Source organism: Acyrthosiphon pisum, chromosome A1 (assembly GCF_005508785.2).
Source record: "Acyrthosiphon pisum isolate AL4f chromosome A1, pea_aphid_22Mar2018_4r6ur, whole genome shotgun sequence".
NCBI lineage: Eukaryota > Metazoa > Arthropoda > Insecta > Hemiptera > Aphididae > Acyrthosiphon > Acyrthosiphon pisum.
In genome coordinates this window covers 155,319,530-155,336,819 of record NC_042494.1, presented here as the reverse complement: position 1 = coordinate 155,336,819, position 17,290 = coordinate 155,319,530, and the positions used below count along the sequence as shown (strand labels likewise).

Sequence of the window (17,290 nt, the reverse complement as noted above, 5' to 3'; positions counted from 1 at the left end):
GTTTGTGATGGAGACGTACCTACTTCATATAGATTATAGAGTGTAGATTACCTACCTATAATCTATATAATATACCTACTTTATTCAGAGGTAGGTAGGTGTATAATAATAATATGGTTATAATATAGGTATTATGTTATTTAAACAATGTAAATAGATTTCAAATCTCGCCGTCAACTTCGAAACGAGTGCGAATCACATCTAAAATGACAACCGTAAAAAACTTGAACATTTTCAGTTGCAACTAATTACGGTGTATACCTAGGTATATAGGTATTATATTATTAGTCAAGATGAATTTGCCGCCTGACAAACAAATGTTATATAGGTAACAAAAAAAAAGAAGATTTTTCTACCACTCTGTACAACAATCACACGTTTTAATCTCAATATGAACTCTTGATATTATTTTATTTAATCACCCATCAAATAAATAGTTCACACCTTATAAATATAAGGTTATACTTCAAAATTAAACGTTTCATTTAGGTAACGTCTAGTCAACGTACAAGACTTGTATAGTATAACAAATTCTCGTAGTTCAATACATTTTTTTTTCATTTGAATTAACTATTAGTTATTTTACTTTTGTAAAATACATATTATAATATATAAATACAACGTAGTAATATTATAGGTATTATACTATTTTATAAATAATAAAATAATATATTATACTATACCAGATACGATACCGATACTTGCATCTTAACTATTAAATAATTCAATATTGGCATTAAGCTCGCCATTTTAAACAAAAATCATTAAATAGGTCGAATTTACCTTTGCAAATAAAAACAAAATGAGCCGAATGAAAACTTTGTGCGCTATGGAATCATTGGTAGAAGGCGTCCCACAAGTTAATTTCGTCATCTGTCCAGCCGTGATTGATGACTGCGACCAAATCTACGAATTAGTACAAGTAAGATTGTTCAGTTATAATTTCACATTGTATTAGTAATATTATAATGTAATTAAAAAAACCTATTATACGTCTTATACCGTTGTGCCACTTTGGGTACCTAGCTTTATAATATTTAACTTAGATATAGGATATTGTGTTGATTAACAGAAGATATAATTTTTATTTGACTCTATATGGGTAGGTACCTAGCTTATTTTTAATCGTGTTTGATAATTGATTTGAGACTAGAACTCCCAACTATATTCGATATTTTATGCACACAAAAGTTGATACATAATAAAATTATATTAATTTACTAAAATTAAAAAATAAAAACAATTCCTTCAGCTTTTAAATTAATTTTAATATTGTACTTATTATTATCATTTTTATTTGTTATTTATAACTTAACAATAATACTAATAGGCAATATCCCACTAAACAGTATCCACCTTAATTCTAAATATTTGGTATATATTTTTTGAATATCTTGTTTTGTAAATTTTAGTCATTGATTAGTTTGTAAGGTCCAAGATACAAAAACTTGGATACTAAATTGTTACTTATAGTAGTCTGGTCGTCTGGATATAGTATATTATGTTATGTACTTCTGTGACATAAGAGTTTTGGCGTGTAATTAATAAAAATGGGGGTTGGCCACTCAGCCCATGTTTCATTTTATGGCTTTCGTTACGATGGAAATAATATTTGTCCATTTGGTTCGATCATACGACGAATGTCGTAACTTATTAGTTATTACTTATTGTGAAACACTCGCAATTCGTTTCGTCACCGTATATCTAATCAATAATGTAATTACCATCAAGAGAGTCCACTGTCCACTAACAATATACATTTTTAGTGATATAATGTAAAATGCAAGTGAAAGTCAGTAGCCACCCCAAAATGTCTTTTTGACATTTCAGTCACGTCTGTCTGCGGTTAAGTCACCGATTCTGGGTTCGCAACCCCGCCCATATGTCATACAAGGTGTCAAGGTAATTATTTTAAAGGTTACTCATATTTCCTCGAAAATAATTAAGTTTATTTCTGAAATTTCATATAATTTTATGAAGAAGTCATTAAATACTAAATATGTAAGTTCAACATTGTTGAAAAAAATATATTTTTACCGTTTTATCGCTTTTTATTTTTTTGAACAACAGAAAAATTATATATAATTTCATAACTCGAATCAAAATGTTTTACGGGAATTTCAATTCATAAAATATGTCTTGGTTGGATTTTGGAGAGTTTACCAATTGCGCTTAAAATTACCTTTTCATATACCAATTGGGCTCTAAACATTTTAGGGTCGATATACCAATTGAGATTTATACATTTTAGAGTCAATAGACAAATTGCGGTCAAAACATTTTACAATATCTAAGGAAAAGTTATAAGTTAGTTATAAATTTTTTATGCGAGTATTAATACATAATATAATATAAATAAACATTTTTTTTCTTCACATATAACAAGTTACTTTTTGATCGTCAATCATATAAAATATATGATAATGATAACTTTCAAGTCTATCACTCAAATGCATATTTCCGTGATAATAAATGTCCGTATTCCGTAATAATAATAACGTTTCATAAAATTCCCGATACCGTTATAAAATGTATTATAACCAGTCACTCTAACCAGTATTCAATTGATCAATAAATATGTTTTTAATTTTCAAGCATTTTAGTGTGTTTATGTTGATGTTGATGGAATTAGATCAAAAAACATTATTTCTTAATCTGAAGATAGGCGCCAGGCGGCAAATTTTAATACAAGCGCAATTGGTATATTTACCGTAAAATATAAGAAGCGCAATTGGTACACTGACCCTAAAATACAAGCTGCGCAATTGGTATATTGATCGTAAAATACAAATTTTGTTTTGGCGCAATTGGTCCATGCGACCGATATTCGATAGATTAAGTATTCGATATTATTATACAAAGTTAGGTTCCTAGGTATACCTATTTATAATTTAAATGATAATCTGTACATATAAATCCGTTGTGCGTTCTATATAATCTGCCGACGAAGATAATCAAAAGCACCCGAACATACCTATGTATTCGTACATCGAGAATACGATATAATATTGAACTTGGACCCGCGGGTTATTGGGCCGGATTCGAATTGTTGGCATTTGACACAGCGCGCGTGTACGGGTGAGTACCTATACCTGTTACAGCTCACGTGAAAAGCCTATCATTCTGTATGCATACCTAAGCTACCATATTATAATAGGCAGATAATAAAATATACGCGGACACCTATCACACCTACGGTGTACCAGGTACTGTACCTATATATAAATTGTAATTACCATAATATTGTACGACGTGCATATATTTAATATTTATAAAGTGTAGATTGCGAGTACACGACTTCAACACGTGTTTCCTATATCCGATATCGGCTTATCGGCTATACAGTGGCCAAACGCGAAAAGCGATGATCACGCGTAGAAATAACCGACTAACGATTAGGTATCGCCCCGTTACGTGATTGTCATTGAGAGGACGTCGTAACCGCAGTCCGCACGGCGCGTGTTGTCTGCGTCTTGCTAATAAAAAAAACACAATAACATAATATAGGTAATAATATATGTACCAACATGTATACGTCGAGCGGTTCCAATTGTGTGTTTCGGACTTAAAAATTAGAAAGAATTGACTGATTATCAAACCTAGAGGTGAGAACATAATAATATTATCGGTTAACGTTGAATCGAGTTACGCAAATACTTTTGGGTTATCGGAGTTGAGTCCGACCAATATAGTTAGGTTGATTCGAGTTGAGTCCATTCAGCCTATTAGCGTTACCCAGGACACACCACGTGGAGGTTGACTAAGTAATCTCCCAAAAAATGTGTTTGATTGTATACACTGTTTTTTTTAATCGTAATAATAATAAGTATAGAGAGTCAATTAATTAAAAATAATAATAATTATGTGTAGTATAATGTGCCAGGATAAAGGTCACCTCCAACTAATAAGTAGTTATGACATTTTATCTATACGGACTCAATTTAATATCACTGATATTATCTGTGTGCTCTCGTTGGTTTTTGTTCGTACGTCGAAATACTTTGGTAGTAATTATACAGTTACGTATATCCGGATATTATCCTTCCGCCCATCCGTCCATCCGTAGTTGCTCACTGGTTGCTAGCGCAAAGTTACGATTTTGGATTTAGAAATTTTTTTCGTAACATTAATATAATAATTATTATTATACTATGTAGTTTTACAATAGCACCTTATTTTGAGGCGATTTAGAAATATGTAAAATATCAATATTAAAAAACAAAAAACTCATAACTCACTTAAAAATTGTAATATTGTATACAACTGACGTCTGACGGATAATTCTTAGGTTTCTATACCTTTAAGTACAATAATAGGTAAATATTCGTTCACTCTAATATTAAAGCTAACAACACGGAATTAGTTTGGTTGAATACACATTTTCTGTGATAGGTATTCATAATTATTGTGAAACTGAGGTAACACGTGTAGATGTAGGTGTGACGGAGAGTTTGTCTCATTGTCTGTACCATTGATTATAGTGTATTATATAATCAATGTCTGTAGGTACCTATACATTTTTTCTCTTCCGTGTACACACGTAGAATAATATAGTAAACAATAAACACTAATAACCTCTATCCGTATATCACCCGTATTGTCGGAGGGGGAAGATAATACTCATAATATTATTATTATTATGATTTATAACAAGCAAGTAAATAGCACCATGATAGTAGGTACCTGCCAAACATACGAATTTGATATATTACGTAGGTACTACTTACTAGACTTGTGAAAGAACGTTGTACCGATAATTTTCAGTAGTGAAATCACGTCTACGCTAAACGAACAGCACTACATTAAGATTAAATTACAGTGGTTTTAGGGTAAAAACGCTTTTTATGAAATTTACCTATAAGTATACAGAACAATATTTGAGGAACAAGCTCATCGATGTTTTTGAAATTTTAGCTACTAAAAAAGTTACCATTATTTGAAAATTTAAAAAAATTAATTGTTGTGCCTTTTATAACGATTCTTTGTAAGTAGTATATACTTGTATGTTCACAGGCCAAAAGAAATCTATTATTTCATAATTTGTGTTCTTTACTTGAAATAATTACTACAGTTTTACAATAAGGTTTGGTACTTTTGTAAAAGAATTGGTATACGGGAAATATTTTTGTGTGAGGCAAAATTTGGTGGACAATCAATCTGTAATCTCAGTATTGTGTTATACGGTAAATCGGAATGCTCTAAGCGAGACATTCCCACGTGAAAAAATTTTTATTACCATGGAAAATCTGGCTGTGAACATACAAATATATACTATCTACTTATATATTTAGAATATTACAAAACCCTGGTAAATGTGTTTACAGGTTTACTCTAAAACCACTATTTTAGATTCTGAGCGGAGCGATGAATGTATTGATTTCACAATAATTTTTTTTTTTGTTATCTGTGTACACGATAAGTACCTAGTTGAAATAATGCTTCGATTTTCAACTTCAGCATCTTGATCGATGGGAAAGTGAATCTAGTTGGGGAGGTTAAAATTTTAAAGCGCCAGGAAAACAAAAAAAAATATGGAAAACGGGAATTTTTACGTAAAATTGGTTTTCGACAAAATTAATTTTGGTTTTTGGTGTAACTCTAAAACAAATTACGTTAGATACATGAAATTTTCACTGAATGTTTATATTAGCATTTTCTATACACAATAAAATGTTCAAAATATTTTGACTTGTTTTGAGCTGTTTACGGAAATTTTTAGTTTCCAGAAAATGTGCAAATTATTTTGATATGAAAATTCATAAAAATGTTTCTTTTTAAATCTAAGATTTGAAAATTTAATACAAGATTCCTCATAAGTTTGTCTACCAATATTAAAAAAAATTTCTACCGGGAAGTCAAATGAAATTTTTATAAGCGTTTTTAAGTTCAAATTTTTACATTGGTTGCTGGGTTCACACGAATACACTATGACAGTAAACCGCGAAAGATCCAATCGTGATAGCTATAATAATATCATGATGGTATATATATATATAACTGTATGACCATAGACGTAATTACAGGACATTGAATTTGGGGGCTTGAGTCTTACCAAAAATATTTTTTTCGTATACTTATAAAGTAATAACGTTATTAGGGTACCTGCCTATTATAAGTATTTAAAAACGAATATAATTTGGATAAAGGTAAGGCTTCTCCGCTGATAGAAGACACCCACCGCTACTCACTACCCACCACTCACCACTTACCACTACAGTGGAATTTGTGATAAAAGCAATCGATGTTCAAATTAATTTTAATTTTCAACCATTATATTATCATTGGTTACTTTATAAAAAATTTAAATTACATAGATAGGTACCTATACGGTGGTCAGCTAACTTTCAGCAAACATCCCTCCCGGGAGCTCCCTTAATATATTGATGAAAATGTTTATTCTCAAACCACTCCTGAGGTAAAAGATATTATAAAAACAACCAATACACTCGAGACTGAAACAGTTGATGGTATTTGTAAAAATCATTATAATCGGGTACTGCGTACCTATGTATATTTTTTTGAATATCACGAACCTACCTATATATATGATATTATAATTTATAAGTTCGCCGTTGATAAAAGAAGACACTCATTAGTCGTTGATAGTTTACCTATTTATAGGTAGGTACCTATACGGTATACCTACTTATAATCTAGTGCGACAGTATTATTGACTACTGCTGTGCTATTCACAAAATATATGTACAATTTTAATCTCTAAATACGAATTATAACTAACAATAGACGTACAACACCAATTTGAAGTGGTTTATTATGTTACATTATCCACTCTAACTATAGAGTGGTGTAAAAATATAAATGTTTAAAAAATATGTTATTATTATACCTATTAGGTACCTACGCAATCTTATCGCTGTTGCGGGTCACTTGTAATGTGGGAGTGGCTCAGCGTAATCTACAAAATTATGTTTACTAAAATAATGATAGTTCAATGAATGAATGGCTTTCCATTTATACCTAAATGACACCTATATGGCTATAAACCTATATTATAATAATATATAGTGCTCGAAGTGGCTCAAAATAAGTGTAGGGATGGAAAATGTACATTTTAAAAAACAATAAGAGGCCCCCCCTCCCACTTTGGCCACTGTATTGTACGTATTGTGCAATGTGCATAATATTATCTTGATTTTTAATAACTAAACCTAATTATTTTTCGTTTTTTAGGAATACTATTCCGAATACGGTATACCGAGTAGCAGACAGTTGAACAAAGACAGTGAGTGATATTTTAATACTAAAATTCAAATTAAGTAGGTAGGTACGTTATAATACAGTTGCACTCGGTTGCAGACGTTACAGTATGCATTTCACCATTTACACCTACTATACCTATGTTTCTTCTATATTATAAAAAATTCCTCACGAAGAGTCAAGTGCTAGAATTGTAAGTCTCTAAACTCTTTACCATAGGCGTGTTATTTAGAACAATTTTGCAGATATTGTCCAAAAGTAATTTTCTAAGAAGTTTCTGGTCCAACAGTTTATAGAAAGATGTCTTAAAAATTAGTTTTGAGTACATTTAAATTTTAAACTCGCATGTCAGGGCATTGCTACACACGCATAATGCATATTATATATTATCATTGTAGCGGAATGTTTTTACACGCCTATAATCTCAACTCTCAACTAAATAACAATACTCAATAGTCAATATCTAGTGACACACTGGAACCGAGCCCTTAATTGTGAGATAAATAGTGAAAGTGTAAATGTAAGAAGTAAATCAACAAATATTATTATTACCCAGTTTTTAATATTTTTTTTTTAAGAAAAATGTGATTTCATTATTTCAAATGTCAATACTTACGATGTCAACTTAACAACAAATTCTAATCCGTTTTTCTAAGCCTTTATAGAGTAAAAATGAATACTTACTCTTGGTAGGTACGAAAAAAACACTTCCAAGCTCTAATCCTCGTGAAATAAATAAACAAACTAATTAAGTCCATCCATAATAATATTACATACACCTAGGTATGTTTAACGAATAACAATAAATCAAAACAGATAATTAATTATAACATTTTATATTGACACTATTATAATATTACCTATGTATTTACAGCTTTCAGGAGGGATGGATTTGAATCTCAAAATCCAAGTTTCCAATGTTTTATAGCAAAAACTAGAAGAGAAGGTAATTTTTTTTTTTCAATTTTTTATTGACATTTGACATACAATATTGTCAATTTATAGTAATTCCACAAACTTAAACTTGAACCAAATCCGGATTTTCAAAATCATACTATATGTGGTGCCTAACTGCCTCTTTACCTTATTTTTCTTCAGCCTTCACTCTCAACTATCTGGGGTTGGCTACGTTTGTCCTTTACCTCCATAGAGCTGTCCCCCCACCTCTCTTTTATTTTCCTCAGCTGTTATTTTCGTATTTCTCTATTCTGACTATTCATCTCTTCTTCCGCGGCTTTCCTCTCCTTATCTCTCCGAATTTCCACCTACATCCATAACCTCTCTCAGTACTTTCAAGTCAGCTCTCCTCATAATATGACCGAACCATCTAAACCTATTCTCTCTCGGTATGTCTATAATTGGTGCTGCCTAGCCCACGCTATCCCTAATGAATTAATATCTTATTCTACCCCCTTAGTCACCCCACAAATGACATATCCACCTTGGCGTTCTCCTCTCTGTCACACTCACCCTGTGTTCTGTTTTACTGTCCACTGCCCAACATCTATACAATACCACAACTAGCCTCACAATACCTACTACTTTATAAAATCTATCACATAATGTCAACGGCATCATCTTGTCAGACAAAATACCCGAAGCTTTACTCCTCTTCATCCATCAACACATGGCCTGGGCCCACGGGTACCTATACCTATAATCGCTATAACATTAATATCCACAATACAGTGGTTTACGTGCTAAATATATACCTACCTACATAATCGATGGTTTGTTTTTGTCGTATAGAAGACGTTATTATTGGATTCGTACTGTGGTTTCGACCGTCCGAGAACACGACCGGCCAACCAGTGTTCCTCGAAGCACTGTACGTGTCAAAACCTTACCGACAGAAACACCTCGAACAGGCACTTTTCGAGAAAACTATTCAAATCTATTGAATCGCTGAGGTGGACGAGATCGCCCCGCCGCGGCCGCCGCGTCGTAACCCATACCGACTGTAATATTATATATCCAACGACGAGCCCAAAGCAAAATGTTGTACCTATCAATAGCAATAATAATAACAATAATATTATTACCATCGTCGTGTAATTGTATGATAGGTATTAAAAAAAAACCGTTGCGTTATCGAGAAAACGCCAAATGTCAGCGACTGGAAAACGGAAATGGACGAAAACAATATACTATATTTTTCATAATATTATTTTGCTATATACTTATCGTTATAACTTATAATGTTTGTTGCGATTTTCGGTCGACCTCCGCTTAGAAGAAACTGTAGCGGATTGCCGGGAGATCGGAATGGCGAAAGCCGGAAATAAGTGTCCTCTTGTGGGGCTCGTGTAAACGACTCGGACCGATCATCCCTCGCTACATGCCACTCTAAACGAAAAACACCGGAACGCGTCGATACATTATTATTATTAGGTACCTATACACTGTACCTATCTATCATTGCGACGACGACGACGACATTTTGATCTTTGGGGTTTTCGAGGCCCGCGACAAGCTGCTGCACTCCGAAATTAAATCATTCGCCCTCGTCAAGAGCACATTGCGATCCGACGACACATTTTAGATAAGATATTTTTAACGACAACACGTTCTTAATATCTGTAATAAACAATATAATATAATGTAAATAATATAATGATGAAATCGGAGTCTCTGAATACACGCTACGCCCGATTCCCAGCTACGTAATTTATATTATTACCTACATTGATGGACCATGGACGACGGATCGCGTCAAACGTTTTCGTGTCGACCTATATCTCATATTATTTTTTAATTGTTGTTATTACTTATTGTGTTATTGATTGAAATCAGAACGTATAATATAAATAGATAACGCAGATGGCCGATGAGATCAAATCGTTTCATGTTTATTATTATTATTATTCATATGTACCTACCTATATTTTTTCAGCATTGGCGTAGCCAGTGTGTGTGTGGTGGGGGGAGTGTAGGTACCTAATATTCAACACTCTCCTTGGTTATTTGTGACGAGTGCCCTATAACATAAGTGGTTTTAATAGTTTAATATAATATAAAAACCAGCTAATATAACAAACTAGGTACTTCGAAATATATAGAACTAGCTGATCCCGTGCACTTCGTTGCCCGTTAAATGTACCAACTCTATTTGAATCAAATTTTTTTCAATTCGTTATTTAATATTCGGTGTATAGTGTTCAAAATGTATCTTAACTTTTCCGTTTCCCTGAATAAAAATTCTGATTCGCAGCAGTATATTATCAGGTAGGCAATCTACCTGCGGTAGATCGCGGACCCCGTGCTGTTTGTACGTGGGTGTATGATTTAACTCTAAAGTATCAAAGTTATACCAAGTTTGTCATATTCCACCTATGGTGGATTAATATAATCAATTAATACAAAATCCTAACCTAACATAACTACTAATATCAGATGAATAGAAAAAAACCAAATTTAACCATTCCTAAATTAGTCTGCCTTCTTACCAGAGGTTTAATTTACACACAAACATTACCGTTGCCGGGTTTAAGTATAAAAAATGTCTATAGCCCAACGTTAACCAGACGGCCGCAGACCAAGATGGACGACTAATTTTAATAGGTATATAATAAAAAATTCACTAAAATTATTAAAAATAGATAAATCGCCCTCTGAAGTAGTAATTAAATTTACTGTAACATTATGAATATTAGGAATAGATAAATAAACATCAAAATGACAACTATTAATATTTCTAGTTAAATGCAATCTTTTTACTGGGAACGTATCTATATACGTATCTATACGTATACACCAAATTTAGCATAAATATTATTATTATAATAAATTTCAAATAAAAATGGGAAAATATTTCCAGCTGCGACCAATTCGCAATAACAACCGTAGACAATAGGATTGACCATTTCACGAACATAAGCCTCAGCAGTGGAAAAGTTGTCACTATTTGAATTGTAAGACATAGTAATAAAGTTATTCCAATATCCAATTATCAGACACATACGAAACAATTATATTTCGGATCTCCTGGCATCTTTCTTGAGTGTTATACAAATTAAATGAAATTGAACGGAAAAGACAGGAACAATCACCGATAATTGGTACAACTATTAGAGGTGTTAAAATTCCATAGACAAAAATGTCAGCAATCGATGACATTTAAAAAAAAATATATTCAAACAATTAAATTGAATAAATAAAATATTTCAAATAATTTTTTAACGTTTTCTGGGTAGTGATGGGAAAAAATAACAGGAACAGTGATTTATAACAGTTACTACTATAGTAACAGTCAATAACAGCAGTAACTGTTATCAAATAAATAATTAATATTATGCTATTGTTATTATTATATCAATATAGATATACAAATTACATGTAAAAAATTATTTTTACCGATTTCAACACTTTAAAATCAAAATTTTTAAAAATCCTTTCTTAGTGCCCGATGAAATTATTATAAAAATCTATCCTCGAAATTTAAAATCGATAACTCAAAAAAGTTCGGCTCTGCGTTGATTATTGGTAAAGTACACTTTCCTTTATATATATAGATATTAGAATATCGAAATATATAGAATATTGGAATACCTCAATACTATAATTATATTATTTAACTATACTGTTAGCGTGACAAGTGAGAGGTCATTCTCGACCTTAAAAGTGGCGCAACGGTAAATGGGTATTGAGTAAGTACATTAGAGGTAATCAAAAAAAGTCACTGTAAAAAAATACTAGCTTTTTTTTATATTTAAATAGTTCGTTATGTAACCTAAATAAATGAAGAAAATAATGTATTTCCAATTTACGTAAAATTACACTAGGAATCTATATAGGTGATAAGCCTATAACTGAAAATTGAAAAAACACACTAACTGCGTGGGTAGATACTAGATAATAGACAACAGAAAGGTTTTAACTTCTAGGGAAGTTTCCCTCAGTAAAAATATGCCATCAAGACATAAATTGAACAAAATTAAAATGTTATAGTGTGGATTAACTATACGGGATCCTTCAATTCCACCATAATACCTATATATCACCTTTTTGGTCATTTACTATAGTATTTTTTATTTAATAGGTATCTACAATTTTTGGGTAACAAAAAATAAAAATATGATAAATAATGATAAAGTTTGTTAAAAATCACATAAATGTTTTCTTAATCTAGTTTTTAATTCTATAATGATATTAATGTGTTGCAACATGTAACAAAATATCTATACTCTGACTTCTTGTATATGTTATGCAATAGTTGTTACCTTCAATATAAGTGATTTTAATTTTAAAATTAAAGAAATTCATGAAACATATTTATATTTAACTAGATATCAAATATTACAATAAGGTTAAAATATTTTGTAACAATTTATAATAAGATCTATTTCTTAAACATCAAGTAGTTAATTAATAGTTATCTAATAATACATTGTACAATATAGTCTAACCTAAAGTAGTATAAGATATAATGAAGTGAGGAGAGATCTTGGCCAGTAGTATGTTATACAATGTCTTTACACTACAACTGTTTGAATCGGGGCTACTACTATTATAATTTCTGGCCATGCGACACGTTTTAAGTATCAACGGCTGAACTTATTTGACAAGTCACAAGATTTATATAATATTAATATATTGTATGTTTGTAAGGACATTTATCATATTGCAATATTTGTGTCAATAATTTTTATAGTAGGGTTGTTAATTAATTATTATTATTGTTGTATCTACAGACCACAAGTACAGATTTATACATGTTATAATAAATATACATTACATATTAATACATACTCAAGAGAAAAATGACTAAACTAAAACTATAATATAGGAGTTAACATTTATAAATTATTATCTTTTTATTTACCAATACAAAATTTGGAAAATATTTCGGTGAGTACTTCTTCAGTCGATACGTGTCCTGTAATTTTCCCTACATATAATGTTGCCTTACGCAAATGCTGTGCAGCGACATCAATGTTTTTGTCGGACTCAGATATTTTAAGATATGTCTGTACATTATTTAATGCGTTTAAGAGACAATATCTGTGTCTTGCTTGACTACATCGAGGATGTTCAAAATTCGGATTTCCACATCTTAACAAAATTAAAATTATAAATTATAATGAAACGTGTACACAGTACAACTAAATCACAATGTACTTACAATTGTTGCAAACAATTTTCAAATGTCCTCATCATATCCATCAAACCTTCATTGACTTTACATGAACCAAAACACAAGGTCCATTTAGAATTTTGTGATACTTTTTTAAGTCTAATAACTTGGTCGTCCGACAAATTGTCAATTTTATTCACATATACTAGACAATTATCACACTGCACTTTCAAATTTTCAACATGTTTTTTAAGCCACAAATCTATGTTGTCTACATCGAGGAGACATTGAGCATCAGTTACCAGAATCACCATGTCGGCACTTTCAGCCTGGACTTTAGATTTCTTTATTCCCAAGCCTTCAATCAAGTCTACAGTTTGTGAACGAATCCCTGCAGTGTCGATCAAAAGTACAGAGTAACCAGACACGTCTAGGGGAACCTGAATTGGATCTCTAGTTGTACCAGGCAATTCTGTTACTATAGCCGCTTCTCTGCTACCTACATGAATAAAAATGTCTGTTGTATCATATATTATAAGATCACCTAATTAACTAATACACACACAAAGAATTCAAGAGACTACTCTTTCCTGTATTCGGTGCTCCGATTATTGCCACTTTTACTCCATCGCGTAAAAGTTCACCTGACCTGTTGTCCATTAAGTGCATCTTTAAATATAATATATAAAATTAATCATACAGTTGGTTCATTACAACTTTTGAATTCACCTCAATCTCTTTAGCTAGTTTTTCTAGATTTTCTTTAACATTTTCCAACACCAAGTCTTCAATATTATCTGTTTCACTGAAATCTATATAAGCTTCGACATAAGCTAAATTCTAAAATTGTAGAAACTTTGATATATTAAAATATTGCTAAACGCATTTGTATAAATAACATGCTTCTAAAAGATATTGTCTCCAAGAATCGTAGAGTTGTCTCAAAGAACCTTCTAACTGCATCAGTGCTTGCTTTCTTTGAAGCTCAGTGTCAGCTTCTATAAGATCGGCCAAACCTTCTACTTCAGTTAAATCCATTTTGTTATTATAAAACGAACGTTTGGTGAATTCTCCTGTGATTAATAATAAAATTTAATTATAAATCATGTGGTACAAAATATATAGCTTGGATTTTATAATATATGCTTTTTTTATGATAAACATCTAACTTTTATGCATACATTTGTACCTATGTCATTCTAATTCAAATAAATTATTTTATGAAAATGTTTTTTTATTGCCATTTTGTAATTATTCCAATTGTGGCATTTTAATATGTTTATTAAAATCCTATGTATTTAAAAAACCTAGTTATGTATGACAGTAGGTTCAGCTCTCAATCTATGTTTAAAACTATAGACACAAATAAGGGGAAGGGCTTTAGCGGCAAAGCCCCCCTCCCTTCCTCTAAACATTTCCTTCATTTTTGTAAGGCTTATTCAATATTGTTAGTATAGGGTATACCACATAAGCCCTCCATACTAGGGCTTCAGCTTTCCTCCTAATTTCAAACACTATTTGCACCTATGTTTAAAATGAAATACGGAATAAGTAAGTTAATTTTAAAATTTAAATTAATTTTTGTCATGCTTTTTTTTGCTTTTCAAGCAGTTTTATGGTTTTTTGTTATTTATTGTACTATAAAATCTGAGCTCTAGACCACACAATTTTACCGGGGTCGGCTGGTCGAAAATCTGGTAGCTTAGATAAACCTTGAAGAACTGAAGTGACAACAGCTCTACCACCGTGTACTTGAAATTCGCAGCAATCTTCGCCAGTGAAACTTTTGGGGCCTAAAACATAACACATTTAATTAAGGGGAAAAAAATGTAGACATAATAATGCATTACCTGGAAACCACAGTAATAATCCAATGTCTAATTGTTCTTTAGTAGTTGGGTCTATAATTTTGTTCAAACAAGCTTTTCTAGGTCTTGGCAAATATTTTAAATGGGTCATATTTAATATAGCCTTAGATGTACATGGACCAGATACTCTGATTACAGCTACACCACATTTTCCAAGACCTATAACAAATTATGAATTTTAGACAAAAATGTATAGAACATATTTTATAATGGGTACATTCACAATTCCTCAGAAATTCAAAGTATCAAATACATTTTGCTCAAAAATCATAACTGTTTTTTTTACGAGGAAAAATCTAAGAAATCTTCTGACCTAATAGGTATCTGTAAACAAAAATAATGTATTTTGGAATGTATAAAATATATGAAATAGTAGGTACTGTAATAAAATATTCTTATATCTTTCCTATTATTAAAAGTAGAGATATTAAACATACTACCAACCTATTTTTATAATATCCATTATTCCAAAAATATTTTAAGGTATTGTTTATGAGAAAATTTGTACGATCTTTAACATTTCTAATATATATGAACAGCATAGTTTTATGTCTGATAGATCTAGGTACTACAACTACTAATCTCTTGATTTTGCAATAATATATTTTAAATGCATCTAATTTAAACTGTCAAGTGGAAGTTATTTACACAGACTTTGCTAAAGCCTTTGACAAGATTGATCATAAAATATTCGCCACAAAGTTGTACTAATCGGGTATCTATGATCCTTTCTTTTCTTGGCTAGTCTCCTTTTTATTCGATCAAAAAGATCACATGAAATTTAAAAATTATAACTCGTATATTATGTACAATGTTACTTCTGGTGTTCCTGAGGAATCCTATTCGGCCCCTCTATATCTTAGTAATCTATATAGTACCTCTCGCAACATCATATTCTGTATATTGTTATTCCATGTTTCCACATACCTACTGTAATTTGACTCGGTCGCTTAATCAAATTAATTAATTAAATCAATTAAATGAAATATAATAAAATCACTGATTAAATATACAAATATTGTAGGTATATTATATGAATATTATCAATGGTAAAATATTATATCTATATTTAATATTTTATTATTTTTAATAATAAAATAATTCCAAAATAAATATTGTGTACAGATTATAGGGGTAGGTACAATATTATCAACTTGATATTATCCATTCAATAAAGAACAAACAATTAAAAATGTAATAAATCAAAATTAAAATAGGTATGCAACTGAAGAATGAAAATCATATACCTGAAGAGAGTGCATAGATTGTCGACTTCTGCCTTGAATGTGTTACAGCAATATTGACTCCTAGCCGATAGAATTCGGCATTCATTGTGATAGCCGCCAAAAGGAAAGAAAATAATGATCAAAAACTCCGCAACAATAAGAATGAACAGTTTAAAAATTTAAATATTTAATATCATCATTAAATCATTAAACATTTTAAACAAATTTCACATTTTCTCGACGGTCAAAGATTGTACATTCTGGAAGTTTGGATTCTGGAAATCTGAAACCGGAGTCTGGACTCTGCTGGAACTCTGGAATACAACACTGAATAGTGAATAGTGGATTTATATTTTTGTCAAACGTTAATTAGTGATAACGCAGAGCCGGTGTACTACTATCACAGAATAAGTTGATAACGGCAGCGGGGCAGCGCCATTCATGGACCCACGACGTAACGAAGATCTTCTCTACATCGTGCATGGGCCATAGACCTTATAGACCTCATACTATGTCTATGGCATGGACCTATCAAATTATAGATAGAATATAGATATAAAGTTATAGACTATATAACTTTAGTTAAACTTAGTTTATAGGTCCGTCGCCCCATTCCACCTGCCGTGGACAAAACCGAGCACCTATAAAAATCACAGAATAGTTTAAATTTACTAGCTGTTTTGTTAGGTTTCGTTAGGTTTGAGTGTTAGACGTTAGTTTAATTATATAAATAATATTTATAGTTTAATCAAAGATCATATATATGATATATGACATGATATATTCATATAATAATTGTATAGACATTGATCTAAGCATAAACATAATAGGTATTGTTGCATATTCAGCATTTACATTATATACTAAACGTTTATATTAACAATAATAATCATAAGTATCATATT

General features: G+C 31.0%; 2 protein-coding genes across 2 annotated transcripts; one reads left to right on the top strand and one right to left on the bottom strand.

The window, feature by feature from the left end:
• Positions 1-466: 466 nt before the first annotated feature.
• LOC100162337 lies at positions 467-10,056 on the top strand. The gene is made up of 4 exons (XM_001949719.4): positions 467-922; positions 7,192-7,243; positions 8,093-8,164; positions 8,968-10,056. The coding sequence occupies exons 1-4, from the start codon at positions 803-805 to the stop codon at positions 9,117-9,119; spliced, it is 396 nt and encodes a 131-aa protein (XP_001949754.1). The 5' UTR covers positions 467-802; the 3' UTR covers positions 9,120-10,056.
• Positions 10,057-12,868: 2,812 nt separating this feature from the next.
• Positions 12,869-16,822, bottom strand: LOC100160304 (tRNA modification GTPase GTPBP3, mitochondrial). Its single transcript, XM_001945949.5, has 8 exons — positions 16,407-16,822; positions 15,142-15,318; positions 14,965-15,084; positions 14,195-14,364; positions 14,021-14,131; positions 13,855-13,960; positions 13,340-13,790; positions 12,869-13,269 (listed from the first exon to the last, which is right to left on the bottom strand). Exons 1-8 carry the CDS (start codon positions 16,489-16,491, stop codon positions 13,032-13,034), a joined length of 1,458 nt encoding a protein of 485 aa, XP_001945984.1. The 5' UTR covers positions 16,492-16,822; the 3' UTR covers positions 12,869-13,031.
• Between the last annotated feature and the right edge of the window lie 468 nt (positions 16,823-17,290).

Coding starts and splice junctions, on each gene's coding strand:
- LOC100162337 (XM_001949719.4), top strand. CDS start 803: ATGAGCCGAATGAAAACTTTGTGCGCTATGGAATCATTGGTAGAAGGC. Junction 923..7,191: donor AAATCTACGAATTAGTACAA/GTAAGATTGTTC, acceptor TTCGTTTTTTAG/GAATACTATTCCGAATACGG. Junction 8,165..8,967: donor AGCAAAAACTAGAAGAGAAG/GTAATTTTTTTT, acceptor TTTGTCGTATAG/AAGACGTTATTATTGGATTC.
- LOC100160304 (XM_001945949.5), bottom strand. CDS start 16,491: ATGAATGCCGAATTCTATCGGCTAGGAGTCAATATTGCTGTAACACAT. Junction 14,365..14,964: donor TTTTCGACCAGCCGACCCCG/GTAAAATTGTGT, acceptor TATTAATCACAG/GAGAATTCACCAAACGTTCG. Junction 13,791..13,854: donor TAGTCTCTTGAATTCTTTGT/GTGTGTATTAGT, acceptor TTATTCATGTAG/GTAGCAGAGAAGCGGCTATA.